Below are 23136 nucleotides of genomic sequence, written 5' to 3'. Positions count from 1 at the left end.
GAGGACGACGTAGAGAGAGGTCACGCAACTCAGTGCACATTAACTCTCTTGTCACATGATCAAGCTCAGGGGTGAAAGTGGCTCTAAGTTCTTGCCGGAACTGTCTGAGATGAAAATCAGGGACACCCTCCGGCCACACTGCTGCAGATTTGTTTTGGGGGGTCAGACCCCCAAAAGCCCCAAAATGCATAATTTTGGCACAGTTATACCTATAAGTTATAGGTATAACTATAGGTTTTGAAGTTCTCGCCAGAACTGTACCCCAACCTCCATCTCCTCCTTTTTTCCTCATTCATGCATCCCTGAACATGTCTTAATGCCTGGTATGGTGTAGAAATGACAAGCACATGATATCATCATGCATAGAAAATAGTTTATTTAAACCAAATTGTGTTTAAAGAATAATCTCTTAATGTTGACACAAAACTTCAATATCAATATCAAAAATCTAACTCAACAGTTACTTCTAGCTCAACAGTTAACAAAATGAAATCAAATGGTACCACAGATTGTTAATCCTAACACAAAACTTCAATATCAAACTACTTTTCTTTGAAATTAAATTAAATGGAAATTACAATTAACCAACATAAATAAGGCAAAATGTCTCTTGCAATGTGCACATTAAAACGGAAGATCTTCTGAAGATTATTATTATAGCAATTTTTCCCCATCAAAGCAAATAAAATAAAAGTTCTCCTGTTTATGCCTGTATTATTTCCTGTATCATTTCTGTTTATTCCTGTATTATTTCCTGTATCATTTCTATTTATTACTGTATTAGTTCCTGCATTATTCTCAGTTATTGTCCGTTGCATTGTGCTTCATTTATTTTTAAAATTGTATTTAAAAAAAAACGTGTTAATTTCCCCTTTCTTCCAGAAAATATGCGTGATTTGAACCAATCAGAACTAACTATCCTAGTCTGTCAGCCAACCAGAAACATGTTTTGAACATTGGTGGGATTTAATTTGTCATAGAGCCCGCCTACAGTACTTTATCCGGTAATTTTTACACACACACACATAGGCACGGACAAAGGCCGTTTCCGTATCCTGCAAAGTGAATTGATCCCATTCCCAGTCGCAGGTTTGTTGCGCACGCATGTGCAAATTGTCGTGACTTGCTGGAGAAGACGAGACACCTCCCAGCTCCGTGGAATAAATAAACACCGTAAATAGCACAGATTAAGCTGACACAAACACACAGTGGATCAATTCAAAAGCACTTTATTAGAAAACGTAACTAATAACACCTCATGTATGTTAATCTGAAGTCAAGTTAGTAGATTATGTTTTCTTCTTGAACATTGATTGATTGATTACTTTATTCAGAAGACATGGAAAAAGCACATGGTACAGTTTGCAATACAAGGTAATCTAAAATGGATCACCCATAAAAGCCAATGGCTTGTTTCAAATGAGATCCCCACGTATTCAAATCATGGTGACATTAAAAAACAGATATACACTACTATGCAGAACACCATACAAATAGCTTGAAAGTTAAAGATATGAAAAACAAGAAATATGTACAGTAAACACTTCGAGGCGGGTTAGGTTAAGACTTTTACAGGGGCCAGTTTGGAATTGCAGCCTCCTGAAGGGCATATTTGAAAGTGAGTAAGGTTTTACACTCCTTCACTACTTTTGGTAGGGCATTCCACATTTTTGTTGCATAGCAGGAGAACGACTTCAATCACTTGTTTGTGCCAAATCTGGGTTGGACATGATCAGTGGAGCTGCCTCTGGTGTTGTGATTGAACATGGGTCTGTGGCAGGCTATTTATTATTTAATATGGGATTTTCGACTTCTTCTTAACTGAACGGCGTTCCCGACCGTTCCGGCCCACTTTCACCCCTGATCAAGCTGTATCAGTCAGATTTTTCATATTCCATTTCAATTGGCTATGACTAATTTCCAAACTTTGACCCTGCTTCTCTGTGACCACATTCCCAGTGACCACATCCCCTGCTCTAGTGCTGTTCCGAGACAGAGCTGCCAATAAAGGAACATAAATAGCTGAGTGTGAATCATCTTAAAAGACATCACATCATTTGTCTGCATGCAAAGAACAACCATGGCTCTTGCTCTTGCTAAGGTTAGTGAAATGACTGGAATATTCTACCATTTTCAGTTTTTTCAGTGTTAAGGATCTTGCCAAATGCATTCCGTATTTTTGTATGCGTTTTCTTTTTTATCCGTTACGCACACTTACCGTGCACACTGACTTTGATGCGTGTTATTCTATTAATTGCATAAGATTTTGCAGAACAAAACAAATTAAACAGATTGTGTGGGCCTCTCACTTGTTGGGTCCATTTTGAGATCACAAGGAGAGTTTCGCAAGGAGAGTTTCACCCGCTGATCAAGGAGCGTGAATGTGTATATAAACGTGTGGTATTATCCCCGTGTGTTTTTTTTTTTTTTTTCATGGCACGCCAGGCAATTTATTGGATGACAGATAAAAAAAACTTGATACAGACTTCAGTGGGCAAAATCTTTTAATGTTAAAGGTTGAATATCCATATTTTTTTCTTAAATAAAATTAAACGAAAAGGCAAAAAAAATAAAAATAAGACTAATACAAAATTCAATAATAACCTGATTTAGCCTTGTTTATACATTTTTTCAGTTAACTAAAATGTTTTAGTTTTGTCTTTTTGTTCCACTTCTGTTTTAATAACCTTGGTTTGTACCCATTGATTTATGGAGTCATATAATTATGTATGTTGTGGCCACGACTTAATAACGCGTGGGAACGGGCACCGGTCATACATATACGCACAGCTTATTATATCTATTAGTCCACTACAATCCTTACATACGGTAACAATCTAACTCTGTGCTGACTGTGCATGTAATTCAAATATCGGCTGGCTCTGTATGGCTGAGATAGCTCAATTGTAAATGTGTGACAGTGATCAGAAGCAGACAAGATAAATGCTATTTTTGAGTGTATTCAGGGAAATGAATGGCCAATAAATTTGAAACAGTCTATTGTAAACTGTACAGTCTACTTGTGATCCGTGAACCAGAGAACACCCCGTACGTATGCTGTTTGCACCTTTCTGTAAAACTTGCTATGCATCCCATGTCTATAATGTTTTATAAACATACTTACAATGCATAATTAGTGTGGTTGCCCTAACAGGGCAAGCAGACTATAGTACTCTTCCGACTTTATTCTTCTAGATAAACTTTATTTTGCCACGCTATGTCTCCCACAGTTTATTTTTCCCACACTCTTGCCATATGTCAAATTGACCGGCTTCACCGGGAATTGATGGCTTGTTCTTTGCTAAGAGATGGGTTACATAGTTTAATTGATATTGATTTATTCGTGCATTAAATTTCCCCATCCACTTTAATGGGAAAATGAAAAAAAATCACATTCAAGTATTTTTGTCTCGTTGTCTCACCGTAAGGGCTAGAGTTACAAGGTTGGCGAAAGGGCCTACTCTGTGTGGAGTTTGCATATTCTCCCCGTGTCTCCTAGGGTAGTTCTTCTTCTTCTTTCGTGTATCATCCTCAAATGTCCAACTCAGTAACGTGTAGCCACGCTCTTGTCTCTGGTCCCAATTGGAAGAGGCCGGCCTCCGAAGGTGGTCTGTACAGGGGGCAGGTGTTAATAATGTGTTCGGCAGACTGCTCAGGCTCGCCACACTCGCATGCTGCACTGTCTGTCAAGCCCCACTTCTTCATAGCTGATTTGAAGCAGCTGACTCCAGTGCGTAGGCGGTTCAGTAGAGTCCATTGCCGGCGTGGTAGGTCCTCTCCTTCAACACCACCTCCCGAGTCCCAGATGTAACTGTGGATACGGGAGGGCCCAGCAGACTCCCACTCCTGCTTCCAGGATGCCGCCATCCATGCACTTGTGGACAAGTCCTCCGGGATGGAGCGGAGCATCTCTTGTGCCGCCTTGTTGTAAGGGTGGCGGGACTTGAGTCTGTTTGGAGGCTCTATTTCCACAGTAGTGTTGTGCAGGATGTGCCAGTCATGTATCTGGGCTTTCCTTGCTAGCTTAATGGTTGCAGCCTCTCGTCGGAGGCCGGCCCTAGTATTAACTAGGGTAGTTAATACCCTCCCAAAAACATGTAGTAATCCTGGTCACTATACTGCCTCCCCCTGGTCAGCCGGGGCGCCTGATGGAGGGGAAGGGAACTGGTTGGAATAACGTGTTCCTTCCACGCGCTACGTCCAACCAGGGAAACTCCCCCCTGTCAGGTGACAAGAAGGTCAGTTGGCTCTCATGCATTGAAGGAGGCATGAGCTCGGCCCTGGCCTCCCTAGGCTGGTGGGGGGAGTGTAGTGCCCAGGATCACTTAGCAAATTGGCACCGTAGGCCGTGTTGTGACCCTCCAAAAAGTGCCTAGAAAATGAATTTCGTTCCCACGTCTTGGATCTACTTTTTCAATGCATTTTTGCATAGACAATACCCTTGTGGACTTCGGGTTAAAATACCTCCGCACAAAATCCTGCAGTATTTTTTCACAAGCCAGAAATGTATATTAAAGTGAATAACCAAAAAACGAAAATCTTGTGCTGCTATTTTTGCTTGTAAAATATTGAAAATTTATTTTGGCAACACAAAATCTTTCTCAAATGTTATAAATACGTGTACCTAACATCTGAAACAAGTATTGGTGCCTTAGTGTACTCATGTTTGAATTTTGATCATGAAATGTAGAAAGAAAACGCTTCTACTGAAGTGATTGGTGCCCAGCACAATGAAACATACACATAGTACATTTAGCTAAAAGCTTATATTTCATACATAGAAAATGTCACAACCTACTGTGTACTGAAAGGTAGGAGAAAAAAAGCAGCACTCCTTGGCCCAAAATAGCTGAAAATCAGCCCCCTAGATTGGAATAATGCCAAAAATGGACTAGAGTAAAATAAATACACTAAAGCTCCAAATTATTACAACATATGGTATGAAATATTTATTAAAATACCAAAGTGTGTCACAGCATGTGTTGTACATCAACCCTCCCACCCACCCCCCAGATCAGGCCTTCTGTGTCACTCACAGGTATGAACAGAGAAATGTTGGTTGACAGTGCAACAATAGTATACAAATATGACAAAATATGAAAGTGCAGACTGAATCTCCTGTGGATGACCACTGATCACACCATTGATGGATTTGGGGCACCAACTTGACTCAATGAGTATGTCTTGCAGCCCTGCATCACCAAATCTTTTTCCTAAAATACCTATAGGACATGTTCAGAGATGTTGCACTTGGTAGGGCAGTGAAAAACCAGCTGGGGGAAATCAGGGGTCAACCTCCACTTCAATTTATCCTGCCTGCAACATAAAATGTTAGGGAAAGATGAGCACAAGTGTATCAATAAAGATGTATTAACAATGATAGCCAATTTAGTTTAAATATACTCTCATAGACGTTTTTGTGAGGGAATACATCTATAATATACTTTTCAGCATAAAGGTTTTTGTTTTGTTTCCCAGAACTGTCAAAGACACACATGGTATTTGAGTTACCTGTACTTTGAAGCATCAAGATTGTCATGCTTCTTCACTGTGTTTACGAACATCCTTCGTAGCTGGTTTATTTTCAGCACCTCTTGGTCAACTATAAGCCATGGCGGATGACTCTCACAGAAGATCTTGTAGTGGTCAGCGAAGGGTGGTTCATTTCCCCCCCCCCCCCCCCCCCCCCCCCCCCCCACACACACACACACACACACACACACACACACACACACACACACCCACACACACACACACACACCATTTATTTATGTTCACATAAAGGAGAAACATACAGGGACACAAATATTATAGGTGCAGTAAGGTTACATTCACATAATCCTGGCATATGTCTTCACGATACAATAAACATGTCACTCAGTACTCTATGGGTATAAGTAACACCGTCTCTGCCATATATGGCGGCTGCCAATTACAGCACAATACTTTGCCAACCTTTTTGCCTCCTTTTTGGGCATCCAAAGTTGTTGAAACCCTCTAACAGCCAGTATGTGGGTATGTCCTATAGGCTGCCAAATATAAAAACAAATAGTCTGCACCTAATAGCCCAGCTCTGAGATGGTATGTAGGAGTGGTTGGTATTTAATGACCTTTGTCATAAAGGCTTCCTCTAGGCTAGAGTCAAAGGTGCAGGCTATCTAATACAGACACTTCCCTGGACTCTTTATCAATCACAACATCTGGTGTATTTAACGATGTAAAGATGTCTGAGTTATCACAGAGATGGAACATGGATGAAATGACACACGAATGTTTAAAATACAGTAATAGTGACAAATCAATATTTGACAGTCCAATATTGACATGCATGTTTTGTTAGCTTATGGGCTTTATCAGCACTGGTGAGATGCAGTGGTGGACATTCACTTGAGTACTGTACGTATTTTTTATGTACCTGTACTTTCAGTGGTGGAAAGTAACTAAGTACATTTACTCAAGTAGGCTACTGTACTCAAGTAGAATTTTGAGGTAGTTTTACTTTCACAACGCGACGTGTTGTGAGCTTGTAGATATGCTATTTTCAATAGATTTTTTTCATGTGATAACATAAAAATTGATTTCAGTCTCATGTTAAAATGTGTCTCCCCCCAAATAAATCTATTGAAAATAGCAGATCTACAAGCTCACAACGCGTTGTGATGTGTTGTGAGCTTGTAGATCTGCTGTTTTCAATGCTTTTATCTGATAATACAATACATTATTTCAGTCTCATGTTAAAATGTGAGCCCCCCCCCCGTGTGTGTGTATGTGTGTGTGGCTCACCTGCTGACGTTTCTGTTTGAGAGAGTTGATCCTTCTGCCGTTTTCCTCTCACATTAATCACATTAATGTATTTTTGTCAATAACACGCTGGTAGAATGTTGCATGAAACCCAGCGTCTTCAGGAGGCTTGTAAGGACCCATATCCACACAATGTCGATGTTTATATAAGTAACGTTGACGCACGTTCTGTAGTTGCCTTGAAACATTCAACCAGGTGTTTGCACTTTCTCCATTAACATCTACATAAACGTTCATATTTCAGATTTAAAATGCTTACCCATGGCCATGGATGTTACAATTATGTACGGGCCCAGAGAAGTACCTGTATCTTCCGTATTGTTCAATAAAAAGCCTGTTAATCCGATCGGTGGCCATTTTTACCATATCCTTTCAACTACGCGACCCTATCGATCGGTTAAGAATACTCTTTATTGAACAATACGGAATATACGGGTATTTCTGCGGGACCATAGAGAATTGTAACATCAATGGCCATGCGGTAAGCACTTTATATTTGAAATCTGAACGTTTATGTAGATGTACGGGCCGTAAATGGAAAAGTGCAAACACCTGGTTGAAGTTCGGTCGGGACAGACGACCGTCGCGTATCCATGGCTTGTTGTACATGTATCCCATCTTGTCCGTGTAAACTCCTGAACCTCTTCTTTCTGGACAGACATACGATTCATATAGCATCGTTTCGAGTCCTTTTGCCGTGCTTTTGAAGGATATTTTCATTGTTTTGACTTATTTTCTTCAGACTGTACTGTTGCTATGGCTGTTGTTGCAGGAAATGGTGGAAATAGAGGCGACCCCATTGGTTGTAACGGGAATCACGTGCCAAAAACCGCACCACCCCTTTGAAAGTATTACGACGCTGCTAAGAAAATAGTACCGACTTTTAAACACTAATTATATAAATACTGCGCCAGGACAGATGTCGGTAATTTTTTTTCTTACTTACTACCAATAGATCTTTTTTAAGAAGCAGAGATTATTTAGGTCCACTTGATGGGAACGAAACTGAACGAAAAGGACCTAGCCAACATGGCCTACCGGGTGAAAAAAGGGTTACAAAATCGAGGGATAAAAATTATTATTAAAAAATATATATATATAGCGTTACAAGACTTTGAGGGAAGGTTCATAGTTCCAAATTATCAAAAACATAATTACACCAGTCGGCCACATGGTGGCGCTATAACAGCCCACTTTACGTTTTGGCCTATAACTTTTGAACCGTAGGTCATAGAATAAACAAATATTTTCCCCTGGATTCCTTGAGTCATGACGCATCTCGCCATATAGGCAACGCCCATTTGCATCTGGATACATTTACCGCAATTTTTCTCTTCAAAACACACTTTTAACTCCTCCTCACACATATTTTGAAAAATCGGTACACATGATCTCTGGACCCATGCAATAAACATTTCCGAGCGGAATTTTAATAGTCCATACCGTTCACAAACGAAATGTCCGGTCAATCCCAAATTTAAATCACATTTCAAGGGTGGTTTACTCAACGAATCCCCAAAAGCATTTCCACTTTGATCCATAGAACCGTTTGATGCAAAAATATTGATTTTGGGGGGATCAATCCTCTCAAAATGAAATGCAAGTGATCTCAGGAGTGACGTGACAATTTAATTGGCCCGGAAATTTATGGGAGGGGCCTATTTCTTTAGTGGGGGGGGCCTATTTCCTAATATCAAAACGGCACGTATCACGAACGCGGGATCCGATCGGCACCAAATTCGAATCACACGTCGCGCGGCCTCCGACGGTATTCCTCCCGGCGAATTCCTCCCGTCCCGACGGCTGCGACCCGCAACCACACTTTGTAATTTTCCCTGAATAGAATTTACTCTATGTTACTGTATAATTATAACACATTATAGCATTTTATAATGACTAAAGCCGCGTTCACACCAAGAAAAGCAAAACAATTAATCCGTTTTTATTTTCATTGTAATCTCTATGCAAATCGGCGTCTTAATTTTTAAATGAGCTTTTAAAAGCTCAAATATAAAAGCTTGCTTTTTTTCTCCCTAGACCTCATTCTTGAAGCAGCTTTTTTTTGCGGTTTCTAGCCCTCAGCTTTTTAAAGTTGAAGGCTAGCCAATCAGGGGCCTATTTCACGAAAGCAGAATTAAACTAGAAAATGTGCTCCTCGGAGCACAAGTCTCCGCCAGCAGACCCGTGCTATTTTAATAGCACCCGTCGTCTTGGTAGAACGGGTCGTCTTGGTAGAATGCACGTGGTTTTTGGTGTTTTGCAGGGGCGACTGAATATGTAGTGTCTGCATCTAAAAAAGAATCTTCTTGAAGCAATGTGTCATATGGGAGTCCTCGTAATTGACTGGTTTGTTCAAATGCTTGTCTGTCTTCTTCATCTTCATTGTCTTGAACAGTTTCAGCAGTTGATTGGTGTGTTTGATCTATGTCAGTTTTCTCTAGTGCTACATAATGTATTTGATCAAGGTGGCCAATTGTTACAGTATTAAGACTTCGGCCTTGTTGTGGGATCAATTCAACTCTATAGTCCTCTTCTGTGTTACTGTTGTAGATGAGTAAGCTTTCTTAGCTTTGGCCTTCTGCGCCTTTGCTTGACCAATGTTAGGTGTTCTCAGAGGGACACACACAGAGGGAAACATACTGTTCCAATCAAGACTGATTGATCCTGTCTTACCTCACTTCAAAAGGCAGTGACACACCTATTTATAGGATTTTATTTCGTCATACGTCCCTCTAGCCAATCAAAGGCATTGGTGTCAACATATTGACACGTGTCACGTGGAGCTTGACCAATGTTAGCTTGGCTAGGGGCCATGCTAACACACGGCGGGACGAAGCGAAAACATACTCTCCACCTCCGGCGGAGACAATAAGCCTGGATTTAAGCCAAATCCAGGTTTGACAAAGTCTGCTCCGTACAGCCTGGTTTATTCCGTTCCACGAACGGCAAGCCAGGCTGAGAAGGAGCTACTTTGTCGAGCTAGACTTTGTCAAACCAGACTGTGTCGAGCCAGGATGGTAAAGCCAGGCTTCACGTATTCCTGTAAAATACCATGAAAGTCGATAGCAGAATCCTTGAACTTGACCAGTCATGCAGCCCAAAACCAGAGCGGCGTTTTTCTCTGTGGCTGAACAGCAGCACTGCAGCAGCTCATGGAATCATACAAGGAAGTAAAATGTATAATTAGCAAGAAAGGAAACACGGCCGCAATAAATATAGATCCAGGGAGAAAGCGTGGCAAAGTATTGCCGACAAATTAAATGCACAAGTCGTCCAAAAATATACAATTAATTTATATACAAGTCCATAAATATATGATTCAGTTAGGCTTAAACATGAGGAGTTTAAGTGAAAATTGGAATTATAATTATAAACACTTATAAACACCGGGGGTCCACGGCGGTCCGGGGGTACACGGGGGGTCGGGGGTCAACGGGGGTACACGGGGGGCCGGGAGTCCACAGGGGTCCGGGAATCCACGGGGGGCCGGGGGTAAACGGGGGGCCGGGGGTCCACGGGGGTCCGGGAATCCACGGGGGGCCGGGGGTCCACCACCGTGGACCCCCTGCCACCACGGGGACCCCCGTGGACAATTTTTATTCGGGCTTGTAGATCTTCGATTTTCGCATAAGAATTGAATAAGTGTGGAAAAACTTCGTTTGTGATCAGATTGACTGCTTAATGAACAGTAAAGGCAATAGGATTAGTTAAACCCGGCAGTAAGTCTGGTCCGGACCAGGCTAACTTCACAGCTAAATATCCATGGTAACTAAGGTAGGATTGCTTCAATTTTCTTTTGTGAAACCGAGTCATGGATACATTTATCCAGGGGGAACTGGCTAAACTAATCTGGCAAGATCATTCAGCTTTCATGAAACCAATTCATGGCTAATCCTGGATAAATTAAGCCAGGATAGCTGTTAAATCCAGGTTTAGGACGCGCACCAAAACATGGTCGGCTAGCGTTAAACGCAGGTTGTGCGCGGCCACAGTTTTTTGCAGCCAGCAGATTCTAAAAAACAGGAGTGACACGCCTGTCACTCACTTTCAGGACCCTCCCCGTAGCCCGCACCACCTTCTGCCTTGAGCACCATGTTGCTTCCTGAGTCTTGGGACGGTCTGCCTTCGACTCACCCGATTGGACAGAGGGGTAAAATCAGCTCCTGCCTCCAGCAGTTTTATGCTTCAAATGGACAAGGTTCGTGTAGAGCGGATAAACGCACGGTCTGCGCGACAAGCGGAAAGATCCGCTCTTGCGTGAATCCACGCATTTACATTGACAAAGCATTGGCAGATTCTGCCCCAGAGGTAAAATAAAAGTGCGCCCTTAACCCCTAATTCTGCTTACGTGAAATTATTATTATTTTTAGCGGTGCCAAGCGCTCTACATTTGACCGTGTGTGTTTGCGTGTATGTCCGTCCGTCTGTCCGAGCACGGCCTCAACAGCTGCAGCTGATTACAACACAAAGATGCAACCAGTTACACTAATCAACACAAACGTGCAACACATGCGCTGCTTAAAGACATGCACACTCACACACACACACACGCACGTGATGGCTCAGCACACATGCGCGCTTCACGTGCACACGCACACACACACACACACACACACACACACACACACACACACACACACACACACACACTAAAACGACCGATCTACAATGTGAGTAAAAAATATTAAAAGTAAATAAAATGAGTAAAAATACTTAAAAGTTGATAAAAAGAGTAAAAATACTTAAAAGTTGATAAAAAGAGTAAAAATACTTAAAAGTTGTAAAAATTAGTAAAAAATACTTTAAAGTAAATAAAGTGATTTAAAATTCTTTAAAGTAAATAAATTGAGTAACAATACTGAAGAGTACTTAAATTGAGTAAAAATACTCAATAGTACTTCAAATGAGTAAAAATACTTAAAATTTGATAAAAAGAGTAAAAATACTTAAAAGTTGTAAAGATTAGTAAAAAATACTTTAAAGTAAATAAAGTGATTAAAAATACTTTAAAGTAAATACATTGAGTAACAATACTTAAGAGTACTTAAATTGAGTAAAAATACTCAATAGTACTTCAAATGAGTAAAAATACTTTAAGCTTGTTAAAATGAGTAAAAAATACTCAAACAGTTAAAATGAGTAAAAATACTTAAAAGTTGATAAAAAAGAGTACAAATACTCTTTTAGTACCGGCTCAATACAAGCACCCACACATCAAATAGAGTAGTACCGTCTGAATGCCAGCGCCCACTCATCAAACACAGTAGGCACCGCTTACTCACACTGGGTGTGATTTTTAAATAACGACTGTATGTAATATTAATGGTGATTTGGCAAGAACATGGCATATATATGGACTAAAATAAAAGGATATGTAACCAACATGTCGTGGAAGCAGTGAAACCCTATTGTGTACCGTGACGGCCCCTCACTCCACCCAAGGTGGGATTATGTGCCATCTTGAAAATGATGCCTTTCCAGAAGTATGATTTTCCTAAAATGTATGCCATTTAGCATACCCAATAGTAACATAATCCATTGAAAAGTCTATTCTATCAATTATTTGGGGTTTCAACCATATACTGACCTATCTAATATTGGATTAATTGCAAACAGACCACTAGGGGACGAGCCCAACTTGTTTGCGATGGTTTTTGAAAACCTTATGCCCATACCTAACACCATGCCAAAATTCAAACACTAGTTATCAAGTGCACAATTTCTAATGATTTTTTACATATTGTCTATGCTTATAGGCATTTTAAGCTCCCGGCAGCCATCGTGGACGACATCTTGAAAATTATGCCTTTCAAGAAGTTTGATTTTCCTAATGTTTTATATGTTATTTAGCATACCCAATAGTAACAGAATCCATTGAAAAATCTCTTCTATCAATTATTTGGGGTTTCGACCATAGTGACGATCTAATATTAGATTCATTGCAAGCCGACCTCTAGGGGGTGAGCCCAACTCGTTTGCGATGGTTTATGAAAACCTAATGCCTCGTTCAGACCAAATAAAGCTGAACATAAAAAAAAGTAGAAGTGCAGTAGGATTAGCTTGTTTATCAATAATTGGGCGTCTCCCTAGTCTCGACTAGTGTGCCTGTTTGGGCCGAGACAAAATGGGCCGTTTGAACAGATGTGCATTTTGAAATCAAAAATGTAAAGTAGCAGCTGTAGATGAGAAATAAGTCTATATTTAGTTACTACATAACCTATTTATGGATAAAACATTCATTTATAAACAAGCTAACTAAACGAGCCATCTGCTCGGTACCACTGCCTGCTGTCAACCACTGGTGGTGACTCACTCAAGCTCACAACGCGTCGCAAAGCAGTGAGGAAAACTGCGGCTTTCCTCACTATCCTGAGGAAAGCCGCAGGAGAGGAAGTGGGGGAAAAGCATATAGCCTCGGCTGAGGCCATGAAAGGCTCAGAGCATGGTAAATGGTAAATGGTAAATGGTGCATTTATATAGCGCTTCTATCCGAAGTGCTTTACATTGTATCTATCCCCAGTGGTCCTGGTGGTCCATGCATTGACGACCAGAGAGGGCAGTGAGTGTTCTCCTCCGTGGCAAAGAGGTCTACTTTTGCCCGACCAAAGTTAAACCATATCTGGTTCACTACCTGGGGGGAAGTGCAAGCGCCACTCGCCAGGTTGGGGACCTCCCTGCGACAGCAGATTTGCCGTTACATTCCGGGGTCCCGGAAAATAGAAAGCTCTCAGGGACTGTGCCCACAGGAGCAACTGGTGCACTTTTGCATGCAGAGATGGGGACCTCAGCCCACCCTGGCGGTTGATGTAAGACACCACGGCTGTGTTGTCTGTCCTTATCATGACTTGCTTCCCAGACACAACTGGGAGGAAGTGTCTCAGAGCCAGCGAACCACCTCTATCCCAAGGAGGTTTACATGCTACCCCTGCTGTGCAGTAGGCCAACATAACTTGTGGCGTCAGACATAACTTGTGGTGTCCAAACCAATATTGGACCGGGCGCGTGTGCAACAGGCCCAGTGGCACAGCCTGGGCAGCTGCTGTAAAGAGGCCCAACAGCCTCTAAAACTCACAGACAGCAACCTGCGTGACATGCAGTCTGTGATGCATTTCCTGATTGTCACCTTCCTTTTCTGTGTCAGGCATGCTTTCATGGTGACAGAATACAGAAGTCCAAAATACTCAACTGACTGGGCCGGGACTAAGCTGCTCATTCCTGCATTCAGATGCAGGGATGCAGGAGCCCGAGCAAAACCAGACATGCCAACACAACCTCTGTGTGGCTCCGTGCCAGGCTCTCTGATAGTGCACACACCAGCCAGTCATTGAGATAGTTGAACACTCGAATGCCCCTCCACCGCAGAGGGATCAGCGCAGTATCCACGCATTGCGCTGGAAACTCGCACCGTAAGGGGTGCTGGCGGGGCTTGGCAGATCCCCCTGTGGTGCGCTCCCAAGATCGAGGCTGGGAACGCTGAGGGTTCACAGTCCCATAACTCCAGAGAGGAGCTCGGTTCTGAAGAACGAGGCCGCTGCAAGCCCCCTTGCCACTCAGGCTGGCGTATGGACTGAGTGCGCTGCCTGACCTTCTGGGACTCATCCAGCGCAGCCTCTGCTGCAGGCCCGAACACCTCCCCAGGAGTTATCGAGGACTCCATGACAGCAGTTCGGTCTGCATCTGCCAGGTCAGACTGGCTCAGCCACATCTGACGTCGGGCCATGGTCAGTCGTGCCAAGGAATTGCCAAGAACCGTGGCTTGAGTGTGATCACAGCACCCTGGATCACGGTGTCAACAACCTTTTTCAGTTCTGGTAGGAGGTCAGCTGGGTCCTTGGACCCCAGATCCTGTATCAGAGCCTCCAGGTACACAAGTAGGAGTGTATTTGTGTTCGCCAGTCTAGAGGCCATGGCTGTAGCCCCGAGGGGAAAAGGGAGGAGACAGCGGAGAACGTGGAGGAGGCACGCCAGCAGTTACTGCTGCCGTGAGAGCAGTGCCACTATGGAGAAATCACCCAACACAGGATCACCCGGATCCTGCTGGACGGTGGCGCCAGCCTCAACCTCCTAAACAACATCCACCTGCCCAGAAGAGCCACAGCCAGAGCTGTCGGTCTTATCCAGGTTACCCGAGGTAACAACAGAAACAGCATCAGGATCTGGAAGCCTTGATGGAGAAGCCGTGCGGCCGATCCAGAAGGCGGCGCTGTTGTGCAGCCATACATTTAATGGTCTTACGCATCAGAGATGGGGACTCGAGTTAGGGACTCGGACTCGAGTCGCACTCGAGTCGCCAAAAATGAGACTCTCGACTCGACTCTGACTCGCCCCTCAAAGACTTGAGACTTGACTCGACTCGAGCCTCAAAGACTCGTGGACAATCTTAATTTTATGTTTCTTTTTGGACGCAGTAATGAATGAAATGCCCCGAAAACGTCCACTCCCCTTTCTCCTCCCTTTCCCCTCGGGGCGCGCTGCGCGAGCCGGCTTCCAACCGGCTTAAGTCAAGCTGTTGCGTGGTGCTCATTAACGTAACCAAACATGGCCAAGGTGAAGCCACGGCCACGGTCATTAGCATACAGAGGACCATGACCATGGCCTCTCTTACGTTGTCAAACATAGCATAAATAGAGTCTCAGGCAACACCATTTCATTCACCTGAAAGCTGAGGAGACACAGAGATATCACGCCACTGCTGAGAAGATAAGACGCCACTGCTCTGCTCGCCTAACCTGACGCTGCTCGCCTGCTGTGATTCAAGATGCTTTCCACATCCATGTTTTGTTCGTTTGTCAACAATGATCTAAATGGGAAGTTTATTTCAGCAGCTAGAATGTGACAGTTTTAGACCGTTTTTTGGTGCGCAACACAGCCCTCGTTTAAGTGAATTGCTTTCACCTGCTCTGCTGTTGGACTGCTGTGCGGAGTGTGTGCAACAGGGCATATCTCCGCCAAGCCAGGGTGACCTACCCAGGCCCATGAAATTCATATGCAGGCATAGTAGCCAATTAGAATGAAATCTGCAAAAACTGACTCATATACTGATACAGAACCATATTGGCTATATATTATCGCTGTCGGGTGGAAATCTTGTATGTTCCTTTTTTATTATTATTTAAAAACAATTTAAAATCGTGAAAATAGCCAATCTACAAGCTGTAATTATTAATAATTAAGAAATACTATATTTTAAAGAGTGAAAAATCAACTAAAGTCATTATTAGTGCAAGTTCAATCACATTTCATTTGAATGAAAATAAATTGTGGGGAAAATACATAAAATCTCTAATCTGTGAATCTAATGTGATTTATTATGACCTGTCTATACTTTTACATCTATGCCTTCGTGTTTGTATGTGTGTGTGCGTGTGCGTGTGCGTGTGCGTGCGTGCGTGCGTGCGTGTGTGTGTGTGTGATAGCTGCGCTATAAGACGCAAAGGAGCCTAAATGAATGTATCCTACTATTTTGATAAACATTCATTCTGTGCATTTCTCATTTCGGGTTGGGTTTGTAAACAGCAGAGCTAGGCTAACACAAGCCTACTCCAGTGCTGTGGAGTGCTGCTAGTAGGCTATGCAAGCAGGAGGAAATGTTACTCACTTACCAACAAACTGTCATGTGTGAGTTCAAAAAAACTATACAGACGATGAGACAACCTCACGGCACGCCAAGGGGGTGCCACATACAAGGCAGCCCAGAGTAGGCATACAGCACAGTGAGGAATTAAAGTCAAATCACAAGCTGGTATAAGCTCTTACCGACCAGGAGGAAGAAAGAGGGAGAGTATGTGGGTGCGTGACGCACTTATAGGGTGTCGTCGCACCCACAGGTGTGATTAATTTGGTATAATGCTCCTGATCCGAGTGTAGTTGTCACATGGTTACAGGTTCACTTGAAATGAAATAAAACCTATTTGAACAGGAGCACGCGCAGGCACATGCATAGATTTAAACCAACTTTTAATTCACACCTCAACAAAGTTAACAAAGGCTGCCGACCGCCGGTTGTCACACCAGCATGAATGGAATGCCGAATGAGCCTAGATGCATATCAATTGTATATTGTGTGACCTGTAGTGTATAGGTGTTAAGCGACGTGCGCGTCACGTCATTAAAATAGAGTGCAACCACATACCAAATCAGCATTGCAACACTGGGTATGGGCACTGATGATGCGGAGGAGAGAACACACCCCCAGCGCCCACAGCGTCCCCGGCAGGAATCGAACCCAGGACCTTCTAGCTGTGAGGCGACAGCTCTACCAACTGCGCCAGGGCTGGGGAACATATGCCTACCAAGGGGGGGAAGAGGGGGAAAAATGGAAGGGGAGAGGGGGGAAAAGGGGGAGAAAAAAAGAGAGAAAGAGAAGGAAAACAAACGTTGAAAAGATGAAAAATGCTAGAGGCCTGTCTTTTTGTGCTTCTCCCCAGTGATTCATCCAAGTACTTTATGAGTATAACAAAACGCATCGCATTCTGTTTGTGTGACATGCATGATGCAAAGGTTTTGAAAGTGAAACTGGTCAAAGTCACTGTCACTGGCCACTGGTAGTTGCACAAGTTTCACAACATTCAATACTTTAACATGCACAGCTGCTAATTAAAAAATTAATTAGCAGCATTTGCGAATGCTGTGTGGAAAAAGCACCAGGGAAACAGGCATCTGCTCATCAGGGGTCGCCTTGCGAGTCACCAGTGAAATTTACTCGAGGAAAAGTACAAAAGTATTGGTTTCAAAATGTATTTAAAGTACCAAAAGTAGAAAGTACTAATTATGCAGAATGTCCTATTTCACAATAGGGGATAACAGGCTTTCCCCGCCCCGGTCGGTAGGGTCGAGATCTCCCTTCACTCTGAAGTTCGCTAGTAGCCCACTACTAGTTGGTGCTCTTTCAGCAGTGTTTCGCCAAAATTGGAATGAATTGCTGTATGTGTGTGTGTGTGTGTGTGTGTGTGTGTGTGTGTGTGTGTGTGTGTGTGTGTGTGTGTGTGTGTGTGTGTGTGTGTGTGTGTGTGTGTGTGTGTGTGTGCGCGTGCGTGCGTGCATGTGTGCGTGCGTGCGTGCGTGTGTGTGTGTGTCTCACTCACTCACTCACTCACTCACGCACTCACTCACTCACTCACTCACTCACACACAGGCATGCACGCACACACTCATTCTCTTTCTCTCTCTTCCTCTCTCTGTCAGTAAAGCTGGGATGTAAAGTTGTGCATGTGATGATACATATAGAATTTATATAGAGAGAGATAAATGTAGATTACTTTATTAGCCAGCTTGACAATGTATGACAGAACTATTACTACTACTATACAAATAAAAGACACATTCAACATGACTTTTATTTGTATAGTAGTAGTGTATAGTAGTTGTAGATCTGCTATTCTCAAATGATTATACATTTGAAAAGTTGGCTTTTAACATTGTTGATTTAATTATTTGGATGTACAGCTGTGTGTACTAGCTATATAGTAGTGTACCCTGTTTGATGGGTCTGTGTAGTGACCCAACCAACACGGTGAATCTTAGCCACGCTCCCCAAATCACTCCCCCACCCAAGCGAACTTTGCAAGTTCTATTGAAGTACCTCAACATTGTACTTAAGTACAGTACTTGAGTAAATGTACTTAGTTACTTTACACCACTGAGGGAAACTGGCATCTCCTCACGACCGCATCGCAACCACCGGGCGGACGACTGGAGCTGTGGTTAAACTTCTGTTCTCCATTATATTGTTTAGTTCGTTGTCTGTCTATAGATGTACATCTGCTAGATTAAAAACTTTAATATTTGTTTTTGTGGGTGTGTTTAGTCCACGGTCGGCATTCAATGGTCACATATGCTGACTACCCGCTCCGGTGAGACCTGAGCAATTCCCTAAGTGGCTAGTTGGCTGCCTTCATTCAGACCGCCCTGTTACTCAAGCATTGCAAACTTGTTTTAAATATTACAAAAACATATTTTTATGATATGTTAAGCTTTTGAAACAGTGTTTCAACCTATTGAAGAATTCTACTTCCATTTACAGCAAGAATCCCGTATTATTCCGTTCACCTCCCATCACCCTCTTTTTGTACATTTTATTTACAACATATTCGATCTACACTGAATCACACTGAACCAAATGTGCTGCTTTGTTGACAAAAAAATGTTCTTCTATACTGTATTTCCCAGGCCAAGAAGAGAGAGGCAGAGGTTGGAGACCTTATTAAAATGTCCGATCACTGGGCTGTTTACATTGGGAATGATTTTGTTGTCCGCTGGACAATCCCCTGTGAGTCTAACATGTTCATGTTGTCTTGTCTTTTACAATCTGTACAATTAATCAGGTGTGTCTTCCTCAACTTAAATATTGATGAAGACCAAAGCTGGACAGAAAGTAACATTTATTTGAGACCCAGGATATGATTATTAGTTACAGAAATAGGGCTTGTACACTTTTAACTGAATGTCACTCAACAGAATATAAAATGTTTCACATGTTTCACAATTCAGGACACAAACTTATCTGTAAACCCTCAACTCTTTCTCTGTAATTAGCTGATCGAGTTTGCTGCGACACTCACTCCAACAAGCCGGGTGAGACGAAGAAAGAGAAACTGCAGGGCACAATCAATGTGGACTACAAAATCCAAAATCACCTGGATCATCATTGGGTGGCACGACCAGCAGATGACATTATCAAATGTCAGCACGAGGTTTCCTACTTAAATTGTGAGCATTTTGCCGTTGACCTGCGCTATGGCAAGGGCGCATATGAGAAATCAAAGGTAGGTGTCCCTCATTTTCACACATTACAAACTGAGAATTTGGTGATCTGATGTGGTATATTTAATTACCAACAAGGAGAAATACTCTAGTCTAGTCTCATGGAACTAGTGATTGTGTTTGTATGTTATTGATAGTATCAATAACCCCTATAGGACCAAACATGCTCCGTGAGGCTCAGATAAAGCTCTTCTGTCTGTTCCTAGGACAAGGCTCAGAACTAAATGAAGGTGACTGTGCCTTTGCAGTCAGAACCCCAGAATAATACCCTACCTGAGGATAATGTGTACTTTTTCATTATTATTATCACTCTCAAAACACACCTGTGCAGTGCAGATTAAAATTAAGCATAATAAACAAACATGCTACTAAAGTTAAACTAACATTTAGAACACTATTGTATTCTAATCCATACATGAGTTAGACTAGGTTATGCATTTCAGTGTGCTGTCACTTGCTTGCATTGTTCTGTGCGTATGCATTTTGGGTTATTATGAGCCATCATAGCTCCTCCCCCTTGAGACACAACAGACACCTAGAGACACAACAGACAGAGACAGAAACAGACACTTCACAGCATACAGGTCTCTTTGCTCTGGCTCTGTCGTTGTGTCTGAACAGATTTGCACTTAGCAATGGGTGACTTTAGAGGTGCCCCCCAATCAGAAATTAGAAATCCCTGTGATATATATATGTGTGTGTGTGTGTGTGTGTGTGTGTGTGTGTGTGTGTGTGTGTGTGTGTGTGTGTGTGTGTGTGTATATATATATATATATATATATATATATATATATATATATATATATATATATATACACACACACATATATATTTCCTTTTCCCCCTGCATCGGCCCTCCTCTCACTTCCAGTCACCCTTATTTTATTTAACACTGTGTAGGGCATATTTGGTCTAACAATGAGTCAAACTGCTGCTTTGTTGTCAAACATAGTATCGTTTCCTTTTATTCAATATTGTATTTTTCAGCCACAGAAGGGAGACCTGATTGAAATCTTCCGTGGAAATGGCGAGCGCTGGCCCAGAGATTACCAGCACTGGACCATTTACGTTGGGGATGGTGACGTTGTACACGTGACATCCAACAGCTGTGAGTCATGTTCACATCTGTCTTTCTCAAGTCAAATACAGATGAAGACCAAAGCTGGTCAAGCTGGTTAAGACCCACAAAATTATTGTCATTTGTTGTTCTGCAAGAATAGGGTTTGAACATATTTAAATGAATGGCAGTCAAAAGTATTTGAAAAGTTTTTGTTTCAAAAAGTTGCAAACTTCAGGACAGAAATATCTCTGTAAACCCTCTTTTCTCCGTACGCCTACTTACAGCAGCATCTTGTCCATCAAGTTCGAGTGGGTTACCTACAGTAAAGAAAGAGAAGCTACGTTGCGTGACCATGATGGACCCGTGGAGAGTTAACAATGAACGGGACAGCCAAGGGTATAAAGTGAAACCAGTGGATGAAATAGTCAAAGAAGCCAATGCCAGAGTGGGCAAGCCTTTTTCCTACTGCCCCTTCAATAATAATTGTGAGCACTTTGCCACTGGTCTGCGCTATGGCGAGAAAACATGTCAGCAATTCTCAAATAAGCCTATTTAAAGTACTAAAGGCAAATCGTGTTACTTTATGTACTTTACTTTATTTAAGGTGTGCTGAATCCAAATCTGCTGTATGTCCAGCTCCAAAAATGTCTACTAATGCCTCAAAATAGATAATTTAACAATAGTGGCCACCACTATTACAGAAACTTGATTGAACTCTGCTTTCATGAATGGGGAATCCAATGTCGTATTCACATTTAAGATCAAATGTGAGGAAAGTGCTTGAAACTCATATATATTGTGAAAATTGTCATCTATTGGTGAATAATTTGTTAGTCCAATTGGCTTGCTCCCATGACTATACAGTGGGGATTAGAGCTTAAGATTTCTGCCCGAGCCTGTCGGGACCCGACGGGTCGAGCCGGGCCCGGGACGGGCCTGGACGATGTCGATGTGGCCCAGCAGATGTCGCTATTTCACCTCCTGCAGGGCAGTGCTAGACTGGTTCCAGACAAATCTGCCATTGCAAAAAAAGAATTGCCCTCGGCTACGCAGTGATATTAGTCTGGCCATGCCAGACTAGGGCAGTGCAGGCTGCAGAACAATTTACTCTCAATACAAGTGAACAAGGTTTTGGCCGGACTTTACACTTGATTTTACCTTGTAAACATTTTCATGAACACTTTTTGTTTTCAATCGCTAGTTTAAAGTCTTTTTTAAATCATCATGATATGCGTTTAGTAAATTATGGTCCCATTACTTTCAAAATTAATAATAAAGTAGGGTATTGGTTGCAGCTGTGGTTGCAGCCAATAGCAGTCGTTAACGGTTTCATTTGAATTGGGATTTGAATTAGCCGAAAAGTGTCCTCAAAACAGTCTGAAGGAACCAATGGGGCTCCCTAGTCCATATTTTTTACAGTCTATGATATTAACACACATTACAAATGTGTGAAGTTAGCCCCTTTCTGATTCTCTCACTAAGTCAATGGGGATTTCTGTATTGGATTATTGATTAGACCATACCCGTGGGGGGATATGCGCACATGATTTGGCAACCCGGGAGCCAGCGAACACAAAAACTGCTGTTCCGTGCACATGGTAATGGTGAATGGCTGTGTGCAAATTCAAATCAATTGCTCTAGGCACTGAGGAGAACCGGGCAGAAGAGATTTTGGGCTCACCACCCACAGATTCTGAGCTCACCACCCAAACAGAGAGGAGGATTATAGGAGGATTATAGGAGGATTGCTGAAAATGTTCTATGTGGCAAATAAAAGTTTGTGATTCTTGCACGTTTTGTTCAGCAAGATAATCTTAACAAATGAACACCACTTTCATGATTTTTAAGTGTAAATGCAATCGCTATTAAAAGCTTATGCTATAAACTATACCACGGTCAGTCGGTCACATTTGTCTTTGTATGTCTTTATATGATGAATTTAATACACAGGACCACAATGGAAACAAGCCCTCAGGGCTTTTTGTGTGCTTTTAGCATTATTGTATAACTGTACCTTTTTGCAAACTGTTTAAGTATTCAATCAATCAAAGACGTCACCACCATTAATGCTTCCGACATGCAATTTAGTTTGATTTAGTTTGAAGTATTTGAGGACCACACTTTTATCAAAGGCACATTCTCGATTAGACGATTTCAAAATGGGATTATTATGTGGTTCAAGACCACAGTTTCACTTGATATGAAGCACAAACCAACATCTTCTTAACCCCAGCTTGTCGAATACAAATATACAAAGCACATACTGTCACGATCTGAGTCAGAGGTGTAGGACCCAAGCGCAGGACAAAGGCAGAGGACGAGGCAGACACAGGGCAGATCGAATGCAAGGGGTTTTATTAACCAAAAATAAGGATCAGGAATAATACATAGGAATACGAGGGGACTACGAAAAAGTCACAAACTAGGAACAAGGCTATGACTAAAACAGTGACTTACTTTTACGAACGAACAAGGGACTGAAAAAACAGGGGAGTATATATAGCCAAGGACTA

General features: G+C 42.3%; 1 protein-coding gene across 1 annotated transcript; it reads left to right on the top strand.

Moving 5' to 3' along the window:
- Nucleotides 1-2010: 2010 nt before the first annotated feature.
- On the top strand, nucleotides 2011-22474 carry LOC308077967 (uncharacterized protein). Its single transcript, XM_080418991.1, has 5 exons — nucleotides 2011-2101; nucleotides 18970-19069; nucleotides 19336-19565; nucleotides 20551-20671; nucleotides 20908-22474. The coding sequence occupies exons 1-5, from the start codon at nucleotides 2066-2068 to the stop codon at nucleotides 21177-21179; spliced, it is 759 nt and encodes a 252-aa protein (XP_080275117.1). The 5' UTR covers nucleotides 2011-2065; the 3' UTR covers nucleotides 21180-22474.
- Nucleotides 22475-23136: the final 662 nt, after the last annotated feature.

This window comes from Gymnoscopelus braueri, assembly GCF_963280865.1.
Source record: "Gymnoscopelus braueri genome assembly, chromosome: 22".
Lineage (NCBI taxonomy): Eukaryota > Metazoa > Chordata > Actinopteri > Myctophiformes > Myctophidae > Gymnoscopelus > Gymnoscopelus braueri.
Note: the sequence above shows the minus strand (reverse complement) of the source record. Positions and strands in the feature narration are given on the sequence as shown.